Raw genomic sequence first — 18,418 nt, forward strand, 5'->3', positions numbered from 1 at the left:
GGGAAAGGGAGAGAGAGATAGAAACATCCATGAGGAGAGAGAATCATGGGTCGGCTGCCTCCTGCACCCCCCATATTGGGGATCGAGCCTGCAACCCAGGCATGTGCCCTGACCTGGAATTGAACCGTGACCTCCTGGTTTATAGGTCAACGCTCAACCATGGAACCACGCCGGCTGGACTAATTTTTATTTTTTTAAAAAATATATATTTTTATTGATTTCAGAGAGGAATGGAGAGGGAGAGAGAGATAGAAACATCAATGATGAGACAGAATCATTGATTGGCTGCCTCCTGCACACCCCCTACTGGGGATCCAGCTCGTAACCCAGGCATGTGCCCTTGACCAGAATCGAACTTGGGACCCTTCAGTCCCCAGGCTGATGCTCTATCCCCTGAACCAAACCAACTAGGGCAGCAATTGTTTTTAAAATGAACACTTTGAAGGAAATTTAATAAATCTTGATTTTGCTCTGCAAAGGAGTATTTAACTGGAGCTGTCAAGTTCCTGCTGGTAGAATATTACTCCCAGCCTATTTATTAGCTTTCTTCCTGTAGCACAATACATGCTCTCCCTCCACTGAGTGAAAGCACAGAAAAAAACCAATTTCTTTTCTCTCCCTTCCCCTTCCTCCCCCTCCAGCATCATGCAAAGCAAGACAACATCACAGTCACAATGTCTGAATTTACTCTGATTATATTTTGTTTCTTATACGTAAAAATTATTTCGTATTATCATAATTACTGGGCTATCTAAAATCAACATTGTTGGTTTTAAATTGTTATAAAGCCAGACTTTTAGAGACATTTGAAACAATTCAGGAACCATGTCTGAAAGCAGATAATTGCCTTCAGCCTATTCTTTTGCACTTGGAATAAAAGGATTTTAGGTATCAGTAGTTGAGTAAAAAAAACAATACTTTAGGGGGCCCATATAATTTATTCACATCTTTATATTGTAAACAAGGATCTGATACTTTTGACAGTAGCCTATGAACACATTTTTAAAAATATATCCTTTAGTATAGAATAGGTATCAAGGGAGCAGATATTTTAAACACGATTCTGATAGGTCTCATAAGCCTACTTTCCAGAAAAATTTTATATGAAATTTCCTGATTTAAAAAAACAACTAAAGTCATAGATTTAAGTTGAGAAAATATGGTACGTGAGGTAAGGTCATTGTATTATCTTGGTCTGATGCACAACGTAACATGTACAAAAGAACCTAAAGAGGCATCTATCACAAATTTCAGGCAGGACCTAAGAGTGCATAGAGAAGTGAGAGCTTTTTAGATCAGAAAGTGAAAGAAGACACAGTAATCACCTAAAACAAGGAGTTGTAAGCAACATATACATGTGCACTGCCAATTCACAGAACGCAACCAAGATCAACTCGAAAGTGTACTGTGAATGCCACAGATTTTGGAGAAAAATTCCCAAGCCAGGCGGATGTGGATTGGGATAAAAACATAGGCAGTATACACCACCATAGCAAAAATGGTTAGCAAGATGGTATTGAACATGGATTGCTCCCAGGGCTCCAAGACAGCACAGCAGCTGATGATTTGGTATTGATAGTAGAGCCAGGAGAAATAGTCCTTCACACGCCTGAAATCCATGGTTGGCTCCTTCAAGCTGCAGAAGGCCCGTCCTGTTAAAGAAAGCAAAAGATTAGAAGAAAACTATGGTAAGGAGCCACAAACAGAATCTGCTGCGGTTGTCATGATTTTAACATGATCATGGAAAGGGTTAATATGAATATTATATTGAGATATTATACACAATGTATCATAGAAATGAATAATATTGCCACTATAATCATTAACACTAGACAGCAACAATGTTATTCATGTAACATTCATCCAAAAATGATAATTCCTAGTAATAACTCTAGCGATAACAGTCTAAAAATTGAAGCTGACCACACTTTCTTTAGCCATGTATACAGAGAGAGAGAAACATGCATTTTCTGTTCTCTACAACATGTTCTGAAAGAAGATGGAAAGAATTGTGTGCAGAAGAGTTAATACAGCGACTCTGAGGCTGCTGTCTCTAGAAGGGCCTGGTGCAAGTTTGGCTTTTGGCTGGTGCCTGGGATCCTGGGCTGTGGAATGTTCTCTCTATTCTCTGATGGATAAAGATGATTCACAATGCCTAGATTATGCAAACACTGTAATTAATGGTGAACACCTGCTTTATTCTGGGAGCCTGAAATTTTGCTCCTTGCCAGGCAGAGGATGGCCACATAACCAGTTCCAATAAGAACCTTGGTGTGGAGTCTCTAATGCACTGCCCTGGGCAGAGACATTGCACATGTATCACTTTTTGCTGGTCGAGAAGGGAGCATACGCCATGTCTACTCATGGGAGGGAGAGAGCATAGGCAGCCTGTAAATGGATTTCTTCAGATGTCACCAGTGTCTCTCTTCCCTTGCTGATCCTGTTGCATATCCTTTCATTGCTATGAGCCATAGCTGTGGATACAATGTATGCTGAGTCCTGTTAGTCATTCTAGTGAGTCCCTGAGCATGTGGGTGGTCCTGGGGACTTCTGAAACAAATGGGAAGCACAACGCGTACCCTTGAGTAGTCATTTGTGGTTTTGTTTCTTCCCCCCACTCCCCAATATAGGACAGCTATAATCACATGTAAATCTTCTAGAAAGAAAATGATCCCGGGAAGGTTTTGCAGACTTTCGTTGACATTGTTGTGTCTGTGGGGAACAAGCTGAACATTGTGTTGTTTCGTTTACTCCTGAGATTAATGGTGCCACCTCATCTAAGTCCATTTTGATAACATTTACTATTCAAATCACAGTTAACTTTCTTTGAAGATCATTTCTATCTTCTGACCTGAAGCTGTCTCTTTTTTCTCTGATTCTCCTTTGAGTCAGGCAAGATGTTTTTTGCTCCAATGTCTCAGACTTTGGGGAGACCCTCATGATCCTAGTGCCTGGCACAGAGATGGTCATCAGTCAATACTTGCTGAGTGAATGAGTGAAGGAATGAATGTCAAGTCACCAACTTAAAAAAAAAAATGGGTCACTCAGAGTCCCAGCTTGAATAGCATATGGTTCACTGCTGTTGACTTTCAGTAGCTTGGCTTTGATAAGTAACACTTTCTGATAAGGATAATTTCCACTTAAGATGGCAAAAAACTTCAGATGGCAAGTCTTTGTGTTACCAGGTCGTAATTCTCTGTAATAATGGTCAGGATAATTCAAATGAGCAGATAAAACAACTGGAGTTGTTTTACTTTCCTATGAAAAGAAAAATCAGCCTCCCATCTTCCCTCAAAGCCAGAGTGGGAACTAAGTAGGGTGTAAAGACCTTGTCGTGGTAGGTGGACCTCGGTGAGAAGTGACTGCCAATGATTTTTTTTTTAAAACTCCTAGCTCTGGTTGCAGAGAAAGAGCAATAACCCATGCTGTTAGGTCTGGAAGAAAATGAGCGACAGAAGGAGTGATCATTTCAGTGAGCGAAATTATATAAGCAACTGGGATTTTCCACAGAAAATTATAGGTTATCACTGTTTGAGCTTTTAGGCTATCTTACTAGACAACTGTATATGTCAAACTCAACCTAATTTTTTTAAAATCTTATTCATGGCGACCCATACTTGTTCCCTCTTCATTATCTAGATAGGGTCTGGGGTGGTGCCAGGTAGCTGATCAGTACATGAGAGTACATTCTTCAGGGGTCAAGTTCCAGGCTAATTTTGAAGGTGGGAGAATGTACTCAGACAGGGAGAGACCCTCTGCTTAGGGAACTTGGTCCAGTTGGGGAGACAGGTAGCCATTAAATAATATATACATATATATAATTATCAATTACATTATTGAAAAGAGCTGAGCATAAGAGGCTATGGGAAACCTGATCCAGTGTGAGCATATCTCTGAGGAAGAGATGTTTGAGATAAGATCCAAGGGATGATTGTGCCTAACAGAACAATGGGTAGTCAGGTGGGGAGAGAGGCCAAGACAGAGGGCTCAACTAGTGCTTATGCAAAGGTTAGAGGTGGGAAGGAGCTTGGTAGGTGGTCCAGGGGGGCAGGTAAGGGAGCATAGAGATCTAGTGAGGGAGTCCGGGAGTATGAGAAAATGAAGGGGAGGGAATGGTTAGAGTGAGGCCAGACACTGTAGGGCCTAGTGGATAGGTCGAGTACTTGCTCTTTATCCTGTGAGTGAGGTTTTTAACACGGGAATGCTGTTAAAAGAGGATGAGGCTTTAGGCTCCTATGGACATGCTGCCTTCCCTGCACTCTAAAGCCAAGTTGAAATGATTTTGAATAACAATCATCTCAGAAAAATCGATGCCTCTGCTCTCTTATGGGCATTACTTATTTACAATCAACCCTGTACTGAAAATCCATTTAAAATAGTCCTAATGATCTTTTCAATTTCATAAATGAGATAAATTACTCATTTACAAATATTATTTACTTTTTCTCTATACAGTTTAGCTTTAAAAAATGCACAAGTTAATTGCTTGGCCATTGCTTTCCCCTCTAAAATTAAATTTCTTGCTTGCACGTCCCTGATGGACACCTTGCCTGCAGGCCTGTTGAGAGACCCTGAGACAGAGGCACTGAGCTAAGTCATGCCCAGACACCTGAGCCATAGAAACATTCATTGCACCGAAGGTGGACGCCTTGTGAGACCTTGGTCACATACTGCTGGCAATTTAAAGAATTGAGATTAAAATTTTTTTTCTTGCCAGTTCCTACAGTTCCCTGTATTGTTTTCCAGCCTTTTCAGTAGCCAGCTCGGACATATGAAAGGTGCTTTATATTGTCACATCTCACTTTACTCTCATGAAATCTAGAGTCAGCCCATAAAAAGCAGTGATTTCCCCTTTGATTCTTTTCCCTCTTGTTGATGAACAGCAATTTTAAAGATTGTGTATTCATTTTTTATTATGAAAAGGTGAGAAGAGAAAGAGTTGGTTATTATTGGTAAACCTTCTGCTACAACCTATTGTTAGAATATGCACCATATTTAGGTTCTACATTTGTAAGTCAGCGATTTTCAACCTTTTTCCATCTCATGGCACACATAAACTAGTTACTAAAATTCTGCGGCACACCAAAAATTTGTTTTTGCCAATTTGGAAAAAAAGTATAATTCTGATTCATTCACACTGGACAGCTATTGTTGTACTGGCTGTTGTCAGCTTTTCATTTGACGACCTAAGGGGAAGGAGGTCAGTGCCTCTGACTAAATATAGTCAGCGATTGCATGTTTTCATTTTGTTTTGTTTGTTAATCCTCACTTGAGGATATTTTTTCCCCAGTAGTTTTAGAGAGAGTGGAAGGGAGGAAGAGGAAGGAAAAGAGGGAAGAGAGAGGGAAAAAGATCGATGTAAGAGAGCCATAGTCTTGCAAAGACTCAGAGTTGAGCAAGGACAGTGGAATCAGGTGTGTAGGATATCTGGAAAACCTCAGCCCCACCCTCTCTGTTTCCCAGACGCTACTCTTTCCTTACTCATGACTTTCCTGAAACCACAGAGTTCAGATTCTCCTCCAAGCTGAAGGATGATCTGGAGGCTTGTTTATTGCAAATATTACTGGGAAATGACAAAGCTAAGGTTCTTGTTAGTAATGTTCATCTTCACATGGATAAAAGACCCAAAGCAGAGTTTTGCCAGATGGAGGGGAAGGAGAGGGAGGAGGATTATGAGTTTGGGGAGCCAGAGGGAGAGACTGAATCCTAAAGGGAACCCTGTGACTGGGTGGGGACACTAGGACAGTGGGAAATAGCAAGGACTTGAAGTCCACTAAGAATAACTTCATACCTGATTGGGGAGTAAGAGTCTGTCTTTCATTGCTGAATGTCACTGCTCTTTTAGCAATACGCAATGACATTTTCCTCTCACTAGATTTGTGTACAGTGGAGGAGGAGGTAAAATTTCCTCTCCTTTCCCAGAATGAGAGGGAGAAGACCTGGACTTATGATCCACATTACTCAGGGGGAGGGCTTTGTTCTGGCCTGAATGGAGGAGAAAGTTAAAATAAATAGAGCAATAAAAACAACACGTGTTTACATGAGCCCACGTGTGAGTCACGAAACGAGGGCACTGTAGGGAGAATATGTGGAGAAGTAACAAAAGCAGAGTCTGGGCTTGCTCAGGACGCTCTTTGTTGTTGTTTTTGTCCATGGGAACAGGAGTGGTAGAAAGTTAGGCAACCTCAATGAAAGATGAGTAGCAGGTGTTTGGGTAGGGTGGAATTTACCTGGGGAATATTTCAGAAGACTTGATCCTACAGCTCTCTTCCACCTAAAGAAAGTACTCCAAGTTATTGGATTTTTTTTTCCAGTAAGATGTTTTCTTTTCTAAGTACTAGATATAAAGGAATGTTAAAAGAAACAAAACAAACAAAACCCCCCAACATATTTGGGGTTAAATTTACTTCTAAAATGTCAGAATCTGGAGTTGAAGAGAAAAGTCAGAAAGACCTACAATTGCCCTAGCTGGTTTGGCTTAGTGGATAGAGCGTTAGCCTGCCGATCAAAGGGTCCTGGGTTCGATTCCAGTCAAGGACATCTATCTTGGTTGCAGGCTCCTCCCTGGCCCAGGCCCTGGTCAGGGCCCATGCAGGAGGCAACCAATTGATGTGTTTCTCTCACATCAATGTTTCTGTCTTTCACTCTCTTTTCTACTCTCCCTAAAAATCAATAGAAAAATATCCTTAGGTGAGGATTAACAAAAAAAGGACAAAAAAAAAAAAAAAAAAAAAAAGACCTACAATTGATTTGGGTTAACTTCTTTCCAACTTATTTTTTTTTAAAAGATATTTTTATTGATTTTCCACAAAGAGGAAGGGAGAGGGATAGAGAGTTAGAAACATCAATGAGAGAGAAACATCGATCAGCTGCCTCCTGCACACTCCCTTACTGGGGATGTGCCTGCAACCAAGGTACATGCCCTTGGCGGGAATCGAACCTGGGACCCTTGAGTCCGCAGGCCGACGCTCTATCCACTGAGCCAAACCGTTTAGGGCTCCAACTTATTTTGGAATTCCACATCAATCACTCAGCTTTTTGTGTGCTTCATACTTGGAACCTGAAAATCTAAGACGTGCAAAAAAAGTGTTCTCCTCTTGCCGAAAAAGATGTATCTAAAAAGGGATGGTGTATTCAGAAGTAGCTTTCTTTGGAAAGAACTCAACATGACTTACTGAAGCTCAGACTTCCTTTAATTAAATTATTTATTTTAAAAAGGAGCAGAGTGCTTTCTTCCCAAAGACCAGTGTGGAAAGAGGGTTAAAAAAGAGTAAAATTATGGTGGGGAAGGCTACTTAGCACCACCTCAGCCAGCTGATCAAGGCCCACATCCACAGCGATAAATCCTGCTGATAGTACGTACCTATGGTATCATGCCGTGAAATGGTACCTTAGCTTTGTTAATCTTCCTCCCAGTAACCCAACACCTCAGTCTAATCAGGAGAAAAACACATCAGGCAGATTCCAATAGAGGAGCATACTATAAAATACCTAACCAGTGCTCCGTAAAACGCTCAAAGTCATCAGAAACAAGCCACATGTGAAAAACTGTCACGGCCCAAAGCGGCCTAAGGAAACACAACTAAATGCATTGAGTTATCCTGAATGGAATCCTGGAACTGAAAAGGGATAGTAGGTGAAAATTAAGGAAATCTGAGCAAAGTATAGGCTTTAGTTAATGATAGTGTTTATTAATGTAAGCTGTTACTAGGGAACTGGATGGAGCGTATATGGGAACTCTCTATACTATACAATTTTTTCTATAAATATAAAACTGTTCTTTTTTAAAAATATATTTTTATTGATTTCAGAGAGGAAGGGAGAGAGAGAGAGAGATAGAAACATCAATGATGAGAGAGAATCATTGATTGGCTGCCTCCTGCACGCCCCCTACTGGGGACCAAGCCTGCAACTCAGGCATGTGCCCTTGACTGGAATCGAACCTGGGACCCTTCAGTCCGCAGGCAGACACTCTATCCACTGAGCCAAACTGTTCTTAACAATAAAATCTACTAAATATTTTTAAAGGCAAAACAATAACAACAAACAAACAAACCCTACCACAACAACAAAAAACAAAGGAAATGTTTGAAAGGTCCAGAGTTATCCCTATTTCAAACTCCAGTGAACTTTGCTTATGTTGTTCTGAACTTCTGGAAAACTTTTTCTAAAAATTCTTAACAGAATTCAATAATACCCTTCCACAAAGGATTGGCATTCAAACATTTTTAAACACAATAAAGAGGAAAAGTACATTTTACAGTGTGATGCAGGCTACATTTATACACATAACCATATAACTAAAACAAACATCTCAAAATAGTTTGTTTAATTCTGGTAACATACATAAAATAGCAGTTTATTATTCTTACCCATTATGAAATGGACAGTTCAGGAGTGTAAAACAAACATCTCAAAATAGGTGCACGCTGATACTTTCTTTTTCATTCTGTTCTATTTGATTAGTTTCTGCTGTATTTTGTTATTTTCTTTGTTCATAAAAAAACACCCTGCCCTGGCTGGTGTGGCTCAGTTCATGAACTCATGGGGAAAAACCAACTGTGAAGTGATGTTAAATTCCATTAAAATGGCCTTTACAAATACCTACTCTATGTGAGTAATAATTTAAAATTGGTAGGTAGAAAAGTGGTTCTAATGGGAAAAAAAAATATCCCAGGATGGTAATATCTGGAGACATGAATTCTATTGCAGCTTTTTCTTTTGCTTATTTTCTTTTCCTTACTTTTCACTTCTCTTTTTTCTCTATTTCTCTTCATTCATTCAATGATTCATTCACTTTACTTTGTGTCTTTGCGAGAGTTCCAAATCTTGTCATGTCTTTCCTGTGTAAAATAAAGGTAAGTCTGTCTCGCTGATGAGATAAGGAGTGTAGGGAAAGGCTTTGCACTCTTCAGAAGTAATAGTAATAGCGATAGTAGTGTTTATTGTTGTTCCTTGTGAATTGGTACAATTTTAAACTATTTGCAACACTTTACTAAATTATAAAGTCAAAAAGTCCTTGTGGCATATTCCATAATGGTTACTTTAAAAATGAAGTGCTTTGTATATTTTATAGGGAAAAAAACCTTGGCCCTTTATTATGCTTGCTAATTGAAGTGCTTGGACAGTAAAAAACAAACAAAAAAGCCAATGCATTACCACAAATCATTACTTAAAAGGCACTGCAATCTCTGGACAAATTTTCAAGTGTGTTTTGGTCAGGGCCACCATACACCGCCGAGTGGGCTGTGTACTGCACAGTCTTACGTGGTGGCTCCTGTCCTGGGGGACGAATCACAAGCTGCTCTTTTAGGGTGATTCAGGTCCTGTGGTTAAGGGAAAAACCTCAGATCCATGTAAGAGTCAGGCCCAACGTTAGCTTATTGGTTTCACAGTGTCCAGATATCTTGCTCTAAGTTTTCTATGGGCGACTACAGTATTTTCTGTGCCCCGTAGAACGTTCCATCCTTGCTTAACATTTTCCTGGGAATTTTCTTTCCATCGTAGAGTACTCTCCAGCCATCCTTAGGTAAGGAATTCCTCATGCTGATACCAGGTTGAATATGAAAAGTCAGACCAGACGTGATGGATTCAGAGCCCAAATCTTAGAGTAAGCTAAGAAAACCATTAAGAGTTGTAATGAAGCAAAGCCAGAGAAGAAAATCAAACAGCCATAGAGCAGTTAAGGAACTTTCTTTACCCATTCATGAAATTTTTAGACAATTCTATAGTCTCCTCAGAGAGGAAAAAAAAACAATCAATTGTAAGTCAAAGCATATTATTGCTTTTAGGCAACTAAATTATTCCTAAGTTTTATAATCTTTTACATAGAAGTGAGTTACGAAATAATGTACTAAAAAGAAAAAGTCTCACCAACAATTTATCCAAGTTGTTGTTGGTACAGTTTTGGTTTGAGTTATATACAAGAGCAGAGTGTTTTTGTGGCTATCTGAACCCCTTACTGCCTCTCATTTTTATTAACACTAACAAAAGCAGAACAATAGGAAACATGTATTTCTAGTCCAACTATCATTTGAGGCCATTGAGCAACATGACATGTGTTGAGTAATTGTGTATTCAAAGCTATACTTATTATTTTTGCTTTTATTGTTTTCAGACTCCAGAGGTATTTATGAATAAAGGACTTCTGTTGTCTGGGAAGAAATTTTAGAATTTGATTTTAACAGGTATTTCATAGTAATTTAATAACTATTAAATTACTCAGTGTTGTGTGGCTATCAAAAAGAAGATGGGGTACCTTAATGTTGAGTAGATGTTATGACTAGGAAGAGAAATTTGTAATGGGGGACTGATATATCTTGTCCTGTTCCTAGTGACTTTTCATTTACTCATATAAAGACAGGGCAGTTACCCCTGTTTATTTCTGCCAATATTGGAGGGGAAAGTAGGGCTTCTGGGCCAAGTATTTAACTATAATGTCATTTGTTAGAATGAATCTCTTTATAAAAACCTGTTGAAAAAAAGAAAAAGAAACCCTGTTATCCAATAAGGAAAGAGGAAAGAGCATAGCTCTGGGTGGCTTTTTCCTTCTGAAGGTATTTTCCCAAGGACTACCACGCTGTTTTTAGAAGGGAAAAGTAAACCGAGCTGCAGCACTAACCATGGCCTTAAAGTAATGGAGTCACTAAATGTACACACATGTTAGAGCAGCATTATTCACAGTAGCCAAAAAGTAGAAGCAATCCAAGCACCCACCAGCAGATGGGTGGATGAACAAAGCGGGGTAGATACATACAATGAAATAGTATTCATCCTTAAAAAGTAAGGAAATCCTGACTCATGTTACGACATGGAAGAACCTTGAGGACATTATGCTAAGTAAAGTCAGTCAGTTGCAAAGCAGATAAATAATGTCTGTCTTCACCTACATGACACATCTAGAGTAGTCGAACTCTAGATGAAGTGGGATGGCGGTTACCAGAGGCTGGAGGAAACAGGATTGGGAGTTGCTGTTTAATGGGAATGGAGTTTCAGTTTTGCAAGATGAGAACATTGTGGTTGCACAACAATGTGAATATACTTAACACTCCTGAACTGCACGTTTCAAAACGGGTAAGAATAATAAACGGTTATTTTATATGTATTTTACCAGAATTAAAAAATTAAATATCAATGAATAACCCTAAAAATGATGAAGGACTGAAATTGAAAAATATACTTAGAAATAGTCTGAATAATATTTTTAAAAATTCATTGAGATTCTTAATTTGTAATGGGGTATTACTAGTTTGGCAAAATTTCATAGATGTACCATCCAAAACTGAGTAAACAACCCCAAAGATCTCCAAATAATAATTGTGAGTTCCCAATTGGGGTTCCCTTCTTTTTGTGAAAATTGGGAGCTGCCAAAGTACCAAAACACCTTCTGAGAGGAGGGTTGACATGTTTAGTTTTCTTCCTGGCATCATTGAACTTCTAGTAGCTTAATTTCCTGCAGTACTTGTGGAAATGATAAATTCTATGATGGGCCCATCTATTTTTTTTTAAGAATGTGAACTAAGGGGCTCATAAGACCCCAATACTCACTGCACTTGAAAGGGAGTAAGAATGGGAAAAGTTGCTAACATTCCAGGTCAGCTAGTTACTGAAGTGATGGGGGGAGAGGGGGTGGGAGGAGGAGAGAAGGGAAAGGCAGGAGTTCATAGAGTTATGTCAAAACTTGCCTTTAGGCAATTACATTACGTACTCTAATTACACTTTGTGATCTTGTACTTAGGAGTGAGCTACTTAAATGATAAACTGTACTAAAAGAAAAAAAGCTTGCTGACAATTTAGCGAAGTGGATTTTTCATTCTCCTGAGAAGAACAGTGAGGACACAGTATTTACTGTTGGTTTCCTTCTCTTTTGCCTTATCTAAGTGCATGGCGATGGGTACGCTTGTAGTGAAAAGGGGGGAAGTGCTGAACTCCAACTTGTTCTTTTAAATGGGTAACAATGGTTTGTTTCCTAAAAACTTTGTTCATTCTCAAGTAAACTTAGAGAAGGCTCACAACAACTGGGCATATTAGGAGAAATATTTTCAACCAAAAAATTTTGTAAATGATAAAACTACAGGCCTAAACTGGGTGAGATGAAATGTTCTTTTCCCTCTTTGAATGAATGTGGGTTTGTTTGTCAGGGAATATCCTAAGACGTAAAGATATTTGGATTAAGCCCAGCCGGTATGGCTCAGTGGCTGAGCGTAGACTTATGAATCAGAAGGTCATGGTTCAATTCCCGGTCAGGGCATATGCCTGGGCTGAGGGCTCCATCCTCAGTAAGGGGTGTGCAGGAGGCAGCCAATCAATGATTCTCTCTCATCATTGATGTTTATGTCTCTCTCTCCCTCTCTGAAATCAATAAAAATATATTTTAAAATGATATTTTGATTAAGATACATGAATCTTATCATGTAGAAGTCTTCAGGAACAGAAACAGCATTTATTAAGTACCACTGTGGCAGGCACTGGTGGGTGCTTAACTTAAATGATTCCTATTTTTATTTTTTAAAAATATATTTTTATTGATATCAGAGAGGAAGGAAGTGGGAGAGAGATAGAAACATCCATGATGACAAAGAATCATGGATTGGCTGCCTCCTGCAAGTCCCCCACTGGGGATCGAGCCCACAACCCAGTCATGTGCCCCTGACCAGAATCGAACCTGGGACCCTTCAGTCCGCAGGCTGACGCTCTATCCACTGAGCCAAACCAGCCAGGGCATGATTCCCATTTTTAAAATTAGCTATACATATTGAGGTAACATTGGTTAATAACATTATATAAATTCAGGAATACAACATTATAATTTGATATCTGTATACTCTATTGCATGTTCACAGGCAAAAGTCCAGTTTCCACCTGTCACCATATATTTGAACCCCTTTAGTTAATGCGCCCCATGATGAACATACAGGGAGCTGGGTGAGAATCCTGGCAAAAGGCAAGTTGGAGAGTCGTTAACAAGCTCTGGCTCTGGATTCTGTCTGGGTTTGACCCTGGCTAAGCTACTCCACAGCTTGGACTCTATTTCCTGGACTGGAAAATAGAAATGATAATAGAACTTCATATGATTTCTGGGAAGATTAAAAAGTGTAAAGTATTTAGGATAATACATAGGAAGGGCTAAATGAATGCTAACTGTTATGATTACTACCCATTATGCTAATGCGCTATTGCTAAGGCTATGAATACCAGGCAAAGAATAAAGGAGAATGAGATCATTTCTAAGGCACAACATAGGAACTTTATTAGTTATTAAATTACAAGTCTTTTTAAGAGAGGTTACTCTTCAAAATGTTTATTCATAATGTCATAAAAGAGATAAAATATATATGACCTCATTTCAAAGATTAGGAAACTGGGGCTCATTAAGTTTTTGTACCTCATTTATTGTCAAAGCTAAGGAGGACGTAATACTGGAATTCAGTCCTGGACTCTCTTGCTCCAAAATGGTTCATCACACCATACTGCCTCCCATAGCAGTGCTGTCCAAATGCTGCGTGTCCATCAGATACTTTTTGAATTAGTAAAATCAAGCCTTATTATCAATAACTTTAAAGTAATATCAGAACTGCCCAGACTATTTTTTCTGGTTATTTTATTTTTATTGATTTCAGAGAGGAAGGGAGGTGGAGAGATAGAAACATCAATGATGAGAGAGAATCATTGATCGGCTGCCTCGTGCATGCCCCAAACTGGGGATTGAGCCCCCAACCTGGGCATGTGCCCTGACCAGGAATTGAACCATGACAGCCTGGTTTATAGGCTGATGCTCAACCACTGAGCGATGCCCACTGGAAAAACTATTTTAAATGAAGAAATTGTTGTGAACCATTTCAGAACCATAAATCTTTTCTAGCAAAAGGGAAGGATTAAGAAACAATCATTCAGAAGATACATCTATTTCTTTTTTTTCCACACCCCCAACTCTTTTTTTCCCCATTGGCTATTGGTTTAATAAAAGTGAGTAGGCAGCTAGTGGTAATCTAGGTTTTTTAAAAATTCTATTTCCTTTTCTTTTTTTTTAAATAAAAAGAAACAGAAAGAAAATAAATTTCTATTATGAACACTGACCATCCCCACTTTTATTGTTAACATTTTTGAAAGAAAATGTTTTCATCTTATATTTCTCTATTAATTTGCCCCATCTGGTTAACTAATAACTTATTAAAACATTACTCCTCTCTTCATCAAAGTTCCTCCAGAATAAGATGCTGCTCCATTTAAATAAAAGATGAAGGTTGTCGACACAGAAGCAGCCTCTAACCAACAGACCCAGAAATAAGATAGTAGCTGGTGCTATGCAAGCCCGATACTGGCACTTGTGCTGGAATTGGCCAGAGGTTCTTAACCTGGAGGCCAAAAGTTGGGGGGTAGCATGGGGAACATGTATGAACTCCTTGGAATATTTGCAAATTTTGCATGAAGTTTTCTGCATATACTTCAAAGGAACCTGTGTAATGCCTGTTAACTAAGAGCCAATGTTTCAAGGCCTCACTACTAAAGCTAGTTGCCACACTTTACCCCTTTGTGTCACCTTAAATGCCATTATAACATTGAGTATATAATATGTCTTTGTTAGCTACTTAAGTGGGAACCAGAAACTTCGTCTTGTTAAAGATGTTGTTTTATAATCAAAAGGGTCAGGTTTCTAAAAGCGAGACTCCATGGCATGATTAGAAGAATTTACCTGCCTAGGAGGGTCCAGGCTTGGGTTCTTGTTCTTGCTCCTCCACGGAATAATTCTGGGTTACTTCTCCTCTCTGGGCTGCTGTTTCTTCATCTGTTAAAACAAACATTTGAATAAACCCAAAGATGTCTTCAAATTTTAAAACATTTGTGTTCTTTGTAAAAGATTATTAAACCTCTTAGATGGGTGTTCTCCCACAACATTTTAGAATGCATTATAAAAATAAGGGATGACAACCTAGTCTTATTTTAAAAATTACTTTTAGAAAAGGTTACAGTTTGAGGACATGCACCTGGCTAGTGACTTCCCAATGTACTCTAAGGACTGTAAGGTGTCACATTACCATCTAGGGCGTGTCAGAGGTGACACGCGAACTCATTTTTTTGGTTGATTTTTCTTTGTTAAATGGCATTTAAATATATAAATATATAAATATATAAAATAAATATCAAAAATGTAAGTCTTTGTTTTACTATGGTTGCAAATATCAAAAAATTTCTATATGTGACACAGCACACGAGTTAAGTTAGGGTTTTTCAAAATGCTGACATGCCGAGCTCAAAAGGTTCGCCATCACCGATCTAGGGCAAGGTTGAGGGGATGTCCAGGTGGGACAGAGAGATGAGGCTAAGTGTCCCCCACCTTGCTTCTATCAAAGCAGCTTGCTTTTAGTCTGTTTTACCTACTGGGTTTCTGGAAAAGGTTTCTTGATTTTAATTAGTCTCTGTTGATACCCTTGGGTGGGGAGGAAGGAAACAGAGATTGCATTTTTATTTAATCACTGTATTTAAAAATCTGTCTTTGAAAAAAATACTGGAGCCAAAACCGGTTTGGCTCAGTGGATAGAGCGTCGGCCTGCGGACTGAAAGGTCCCAGGTTCGATTCCGGTCAAGGGCATGTACCTGGGTTGTGGGCATATCCCCAGTAGGAGATGTGCAGGAGACAGCTGATCGATGTTTCTCTCTCATCGATGTTTCTAACTCTCTATCTCTCTCCCTTCCTCTCTGTAAAAAATCAATAAAATATATTAAAAACAAAACAAAACAAAACAAAAACAAAAAAAAATAAAACACTGGAAACAGAAACCCTAAAGCTTGTTTCTTTTTTTTTTCTTTTATCCTCACCTGAGGACATGCTTAGAGAAAGGAATGGGGGGTGGGGGTGGGGAAGAGAGAGAGAGAGAGAGAGAGAGAGAGAGAGAGAGAGAGAGACATGAACATTGATCCCTTGCAGAGAGAGAGAGAGAGAGAGAGAGAGAGAGAGAGAGAGAGAGAGAGAGAGAGAAACACATGAACATCGATCCCTTGCCTTCCGTACATGCCCTGGCCGGGGATTGAACCCAAAACCCAGGTCTGTGCACAGGACGATGCTCAACCAATTGAGCCACTCCAGCCAGGCAAGGCTTGTTTCTTATTTGTTGTTTATTAGCTGTATCACATCAGGCAATTCAGGTAGTCTTTTCTGAATCTCTGTCCTCACATGTAGAATGATGACAGCATCTTATTCAAAGGAGCGTTGTAAGAATTAAATGAAATAATTTTAAGAAGTGTTTTATAAAGATGGTGAGTGGGTCTTTAGTGGTGAGCCCAAGGGCTATGTATTTTGTTCTGACCATTGTAGCATTAGTGTCCACCTGAATTAAGTCATAGGAAGTATGGGTGGTCAAATTTGCAGATGAACCCAAGTTATGGGGTGGAATTAAAAGACTGAGCAGGTAAGAGAATGACTGAGGGTAAAACTTTGGGGGAAATATAAAGTCTTGTTCTTTAGTTCACAAAGTCAATTGCCAAGGGTAATATGGGGGGAAAATGTGGCCTGTGAGCCAGTTTAAGTAAAAAAAAGTAAGAAATTTTACTTGACTTCAAGCTCATTATGAGCCAATAGTGTTGTGATATGGTTGGCAAATAAATAAGTGATCCAATTGTCTTAGTCCATCTGGGGTTGTTATAGCAAAATTCTACAGATTGGGTAGCTTATAAACAACAGAAATGTTTCACATTTCTGGAGACTAGATCCAGTTGCTGGCCTGGTTGCATTCTGGTGAAGGCCTCTTCCTGGTTCATAGCCAGCACCTTCTTGCTGGGTCCTCACATGGTGGATGGGGCAAGAGATGTCTCTGGAGCCCCTCTCTCTTTTTTAAAAGGTATTTTTTTTTTATTGATTTCAGAGAGAGGAAGGGAGAGAGAGAGAAACATCCACTGCTGCCTCCTGCATGCCCCCTACTAAAGATTGAGCTGGCAACCCAGGCATGTGCCCTAACTGGGAATCAAATCGGTGACCTCTTGGTGCATGGGAAGACACTTAACCATCTATATCACACCTGCTGGGCTTTGGAGCGTCTTTTATAAGAACACTAATCCTATTTATGAAGGCGCCCTCCTCATGACCTAAGCACTTCCCATCACCTTTGGGAGTTAGAATTCAACATGAATTTTAGGGGTACATATTCAGACCATAGTACCAATATTCTTATGTATGTATTTATAGAAGTACTGTGCCATGGCTGAGAAAAGGGGGCTACCGCTCTTGGCTTTGATGAGAATCCTTTTTCCAGCTGTTAAAAACCGTCACTTCAGACACCCTAGGAAGCTAGATGGAGAGTGTCTGGAAGATTTCCAACAGGAAATGTTGAGAAAAGGTTAGGGGGAAGAGCATGTCATGGAGGTCTTAATAGATCTAAGATGTTTTAAGTGGTATTATAGCTGTCATGGAAGGGAAGGCTTGGAATAGTTTTATTGTTTTCAGAGATGATTCTTGAGAAAACCTTTAATCAATATGAGCTACCTCAAGGGGAAGAGGTTGCTTGGTTGAAGTAGTGAGAATTCCATTAGGGAAACTGTTTATACAGATAATGGACAACATCTTCTGAGGGTTGCTTTTATCACAATTATTATTGTGTTTCTCTTATTTTTCTAATATCAATCAAGCATAAATGAATCAGGAAGCTTTAATAGAAAAAATGATAAAAGATTTATTCAAGGGTCTTAGAGTTTGCCAACTGGAAACACAGCTAGTTAAAACCTAGAACTGTTCTGAAGAAAAAGAAAAGTTAGGAGTTCTTATTGTAAAAGTCACATCTTTGAGAATAATCAGTCTTGCATTATTGGCCTTTGTATTGATCCAGAACAGTTATCAGCCAAATGCCATGTGTCTGGTTGTGTGTCACTCTGTATCAGGGGTCCTCAAACTATGGCCTGCGGGCCACTTGTGGCCCACCGAAAACATTTATCTGGCCTGCTGGGTGTTTTTGCTGCCGCTGTGTGCATAGGAATTTGTTGATAGTTTTTTTTTTTAAACAATAGTCTGGCCCTCCACTGGTCTGAGGGACAGTGAACTGACCCCCTGTTTAAAAAGTTTGAGGACCCCTGCTCTGTACGATAGATGCCAGGTGGTCTGGAAGCTGGGTGCCAGGTGGTCTGGTCAACTAAACATTTTTCCCCCCCTAAATCCTTAAGGGCTGTTAGAAGGTTATCTCATAGGATTTATACATGTATATTCCAGGTACAACTGGAAGATTCAAAGGTTTAAGTTCCCGGATAGTGAAAGTAAGAATAGAATCATTTTTCAAGGCTCAGCCTACTTGATTTTAACAATTCAGCAGCTTGACCATAGAGACTCCATTTTATTTCTTCACTCTGTTCCTCACTACCTGCATTTTATTTCCTCTCTTTCTAAGAGATTCGTTTCAGGTGACTCTATTGAACCTTCAGAGAGTTTGATGTAAGA

The 18,418-nt window shown here is 39.3% G+C and overlaps 1 protein-coding gene across 1 annotated transcript; it reads right to left on the reverse strand.

The window, feature by feature from the left end:
* Nucleotides 1-1,389: 1,389 nt before the first annotated feature.
* SPTSSB (serine palmitoyltransferase small subunit B) lies at nt 1,390-1,620 on the reverse strand (the record flags this gene model as incomplete). The annotated part of the gene is made up of 1 exon (XM_081086794.1): nt 1,390-1,620. The coding sequence occupies one exon, from the start codon at nt 1,618-1,620 to the stop codon at nt 1,390-1,392; it is 231 nt and encodes a 76-aa protein (XP_080942920.1).
* Nucleotides 1,621-18,418: the final 16,798 nt, after the last annotated feature.

The sequence above is a fragment of the Myotis nattereri genome, assembly GCF_964212035.1.
Source record: "Myotis nattereri genome assembly, chromosome: 3".
Taxonomy (NCBI): Eukaryota; Metazoa; Chordata; class Mammalia; order Chiroptera; family Vespertilionidae; genus Myotis; species Myotis nattereri.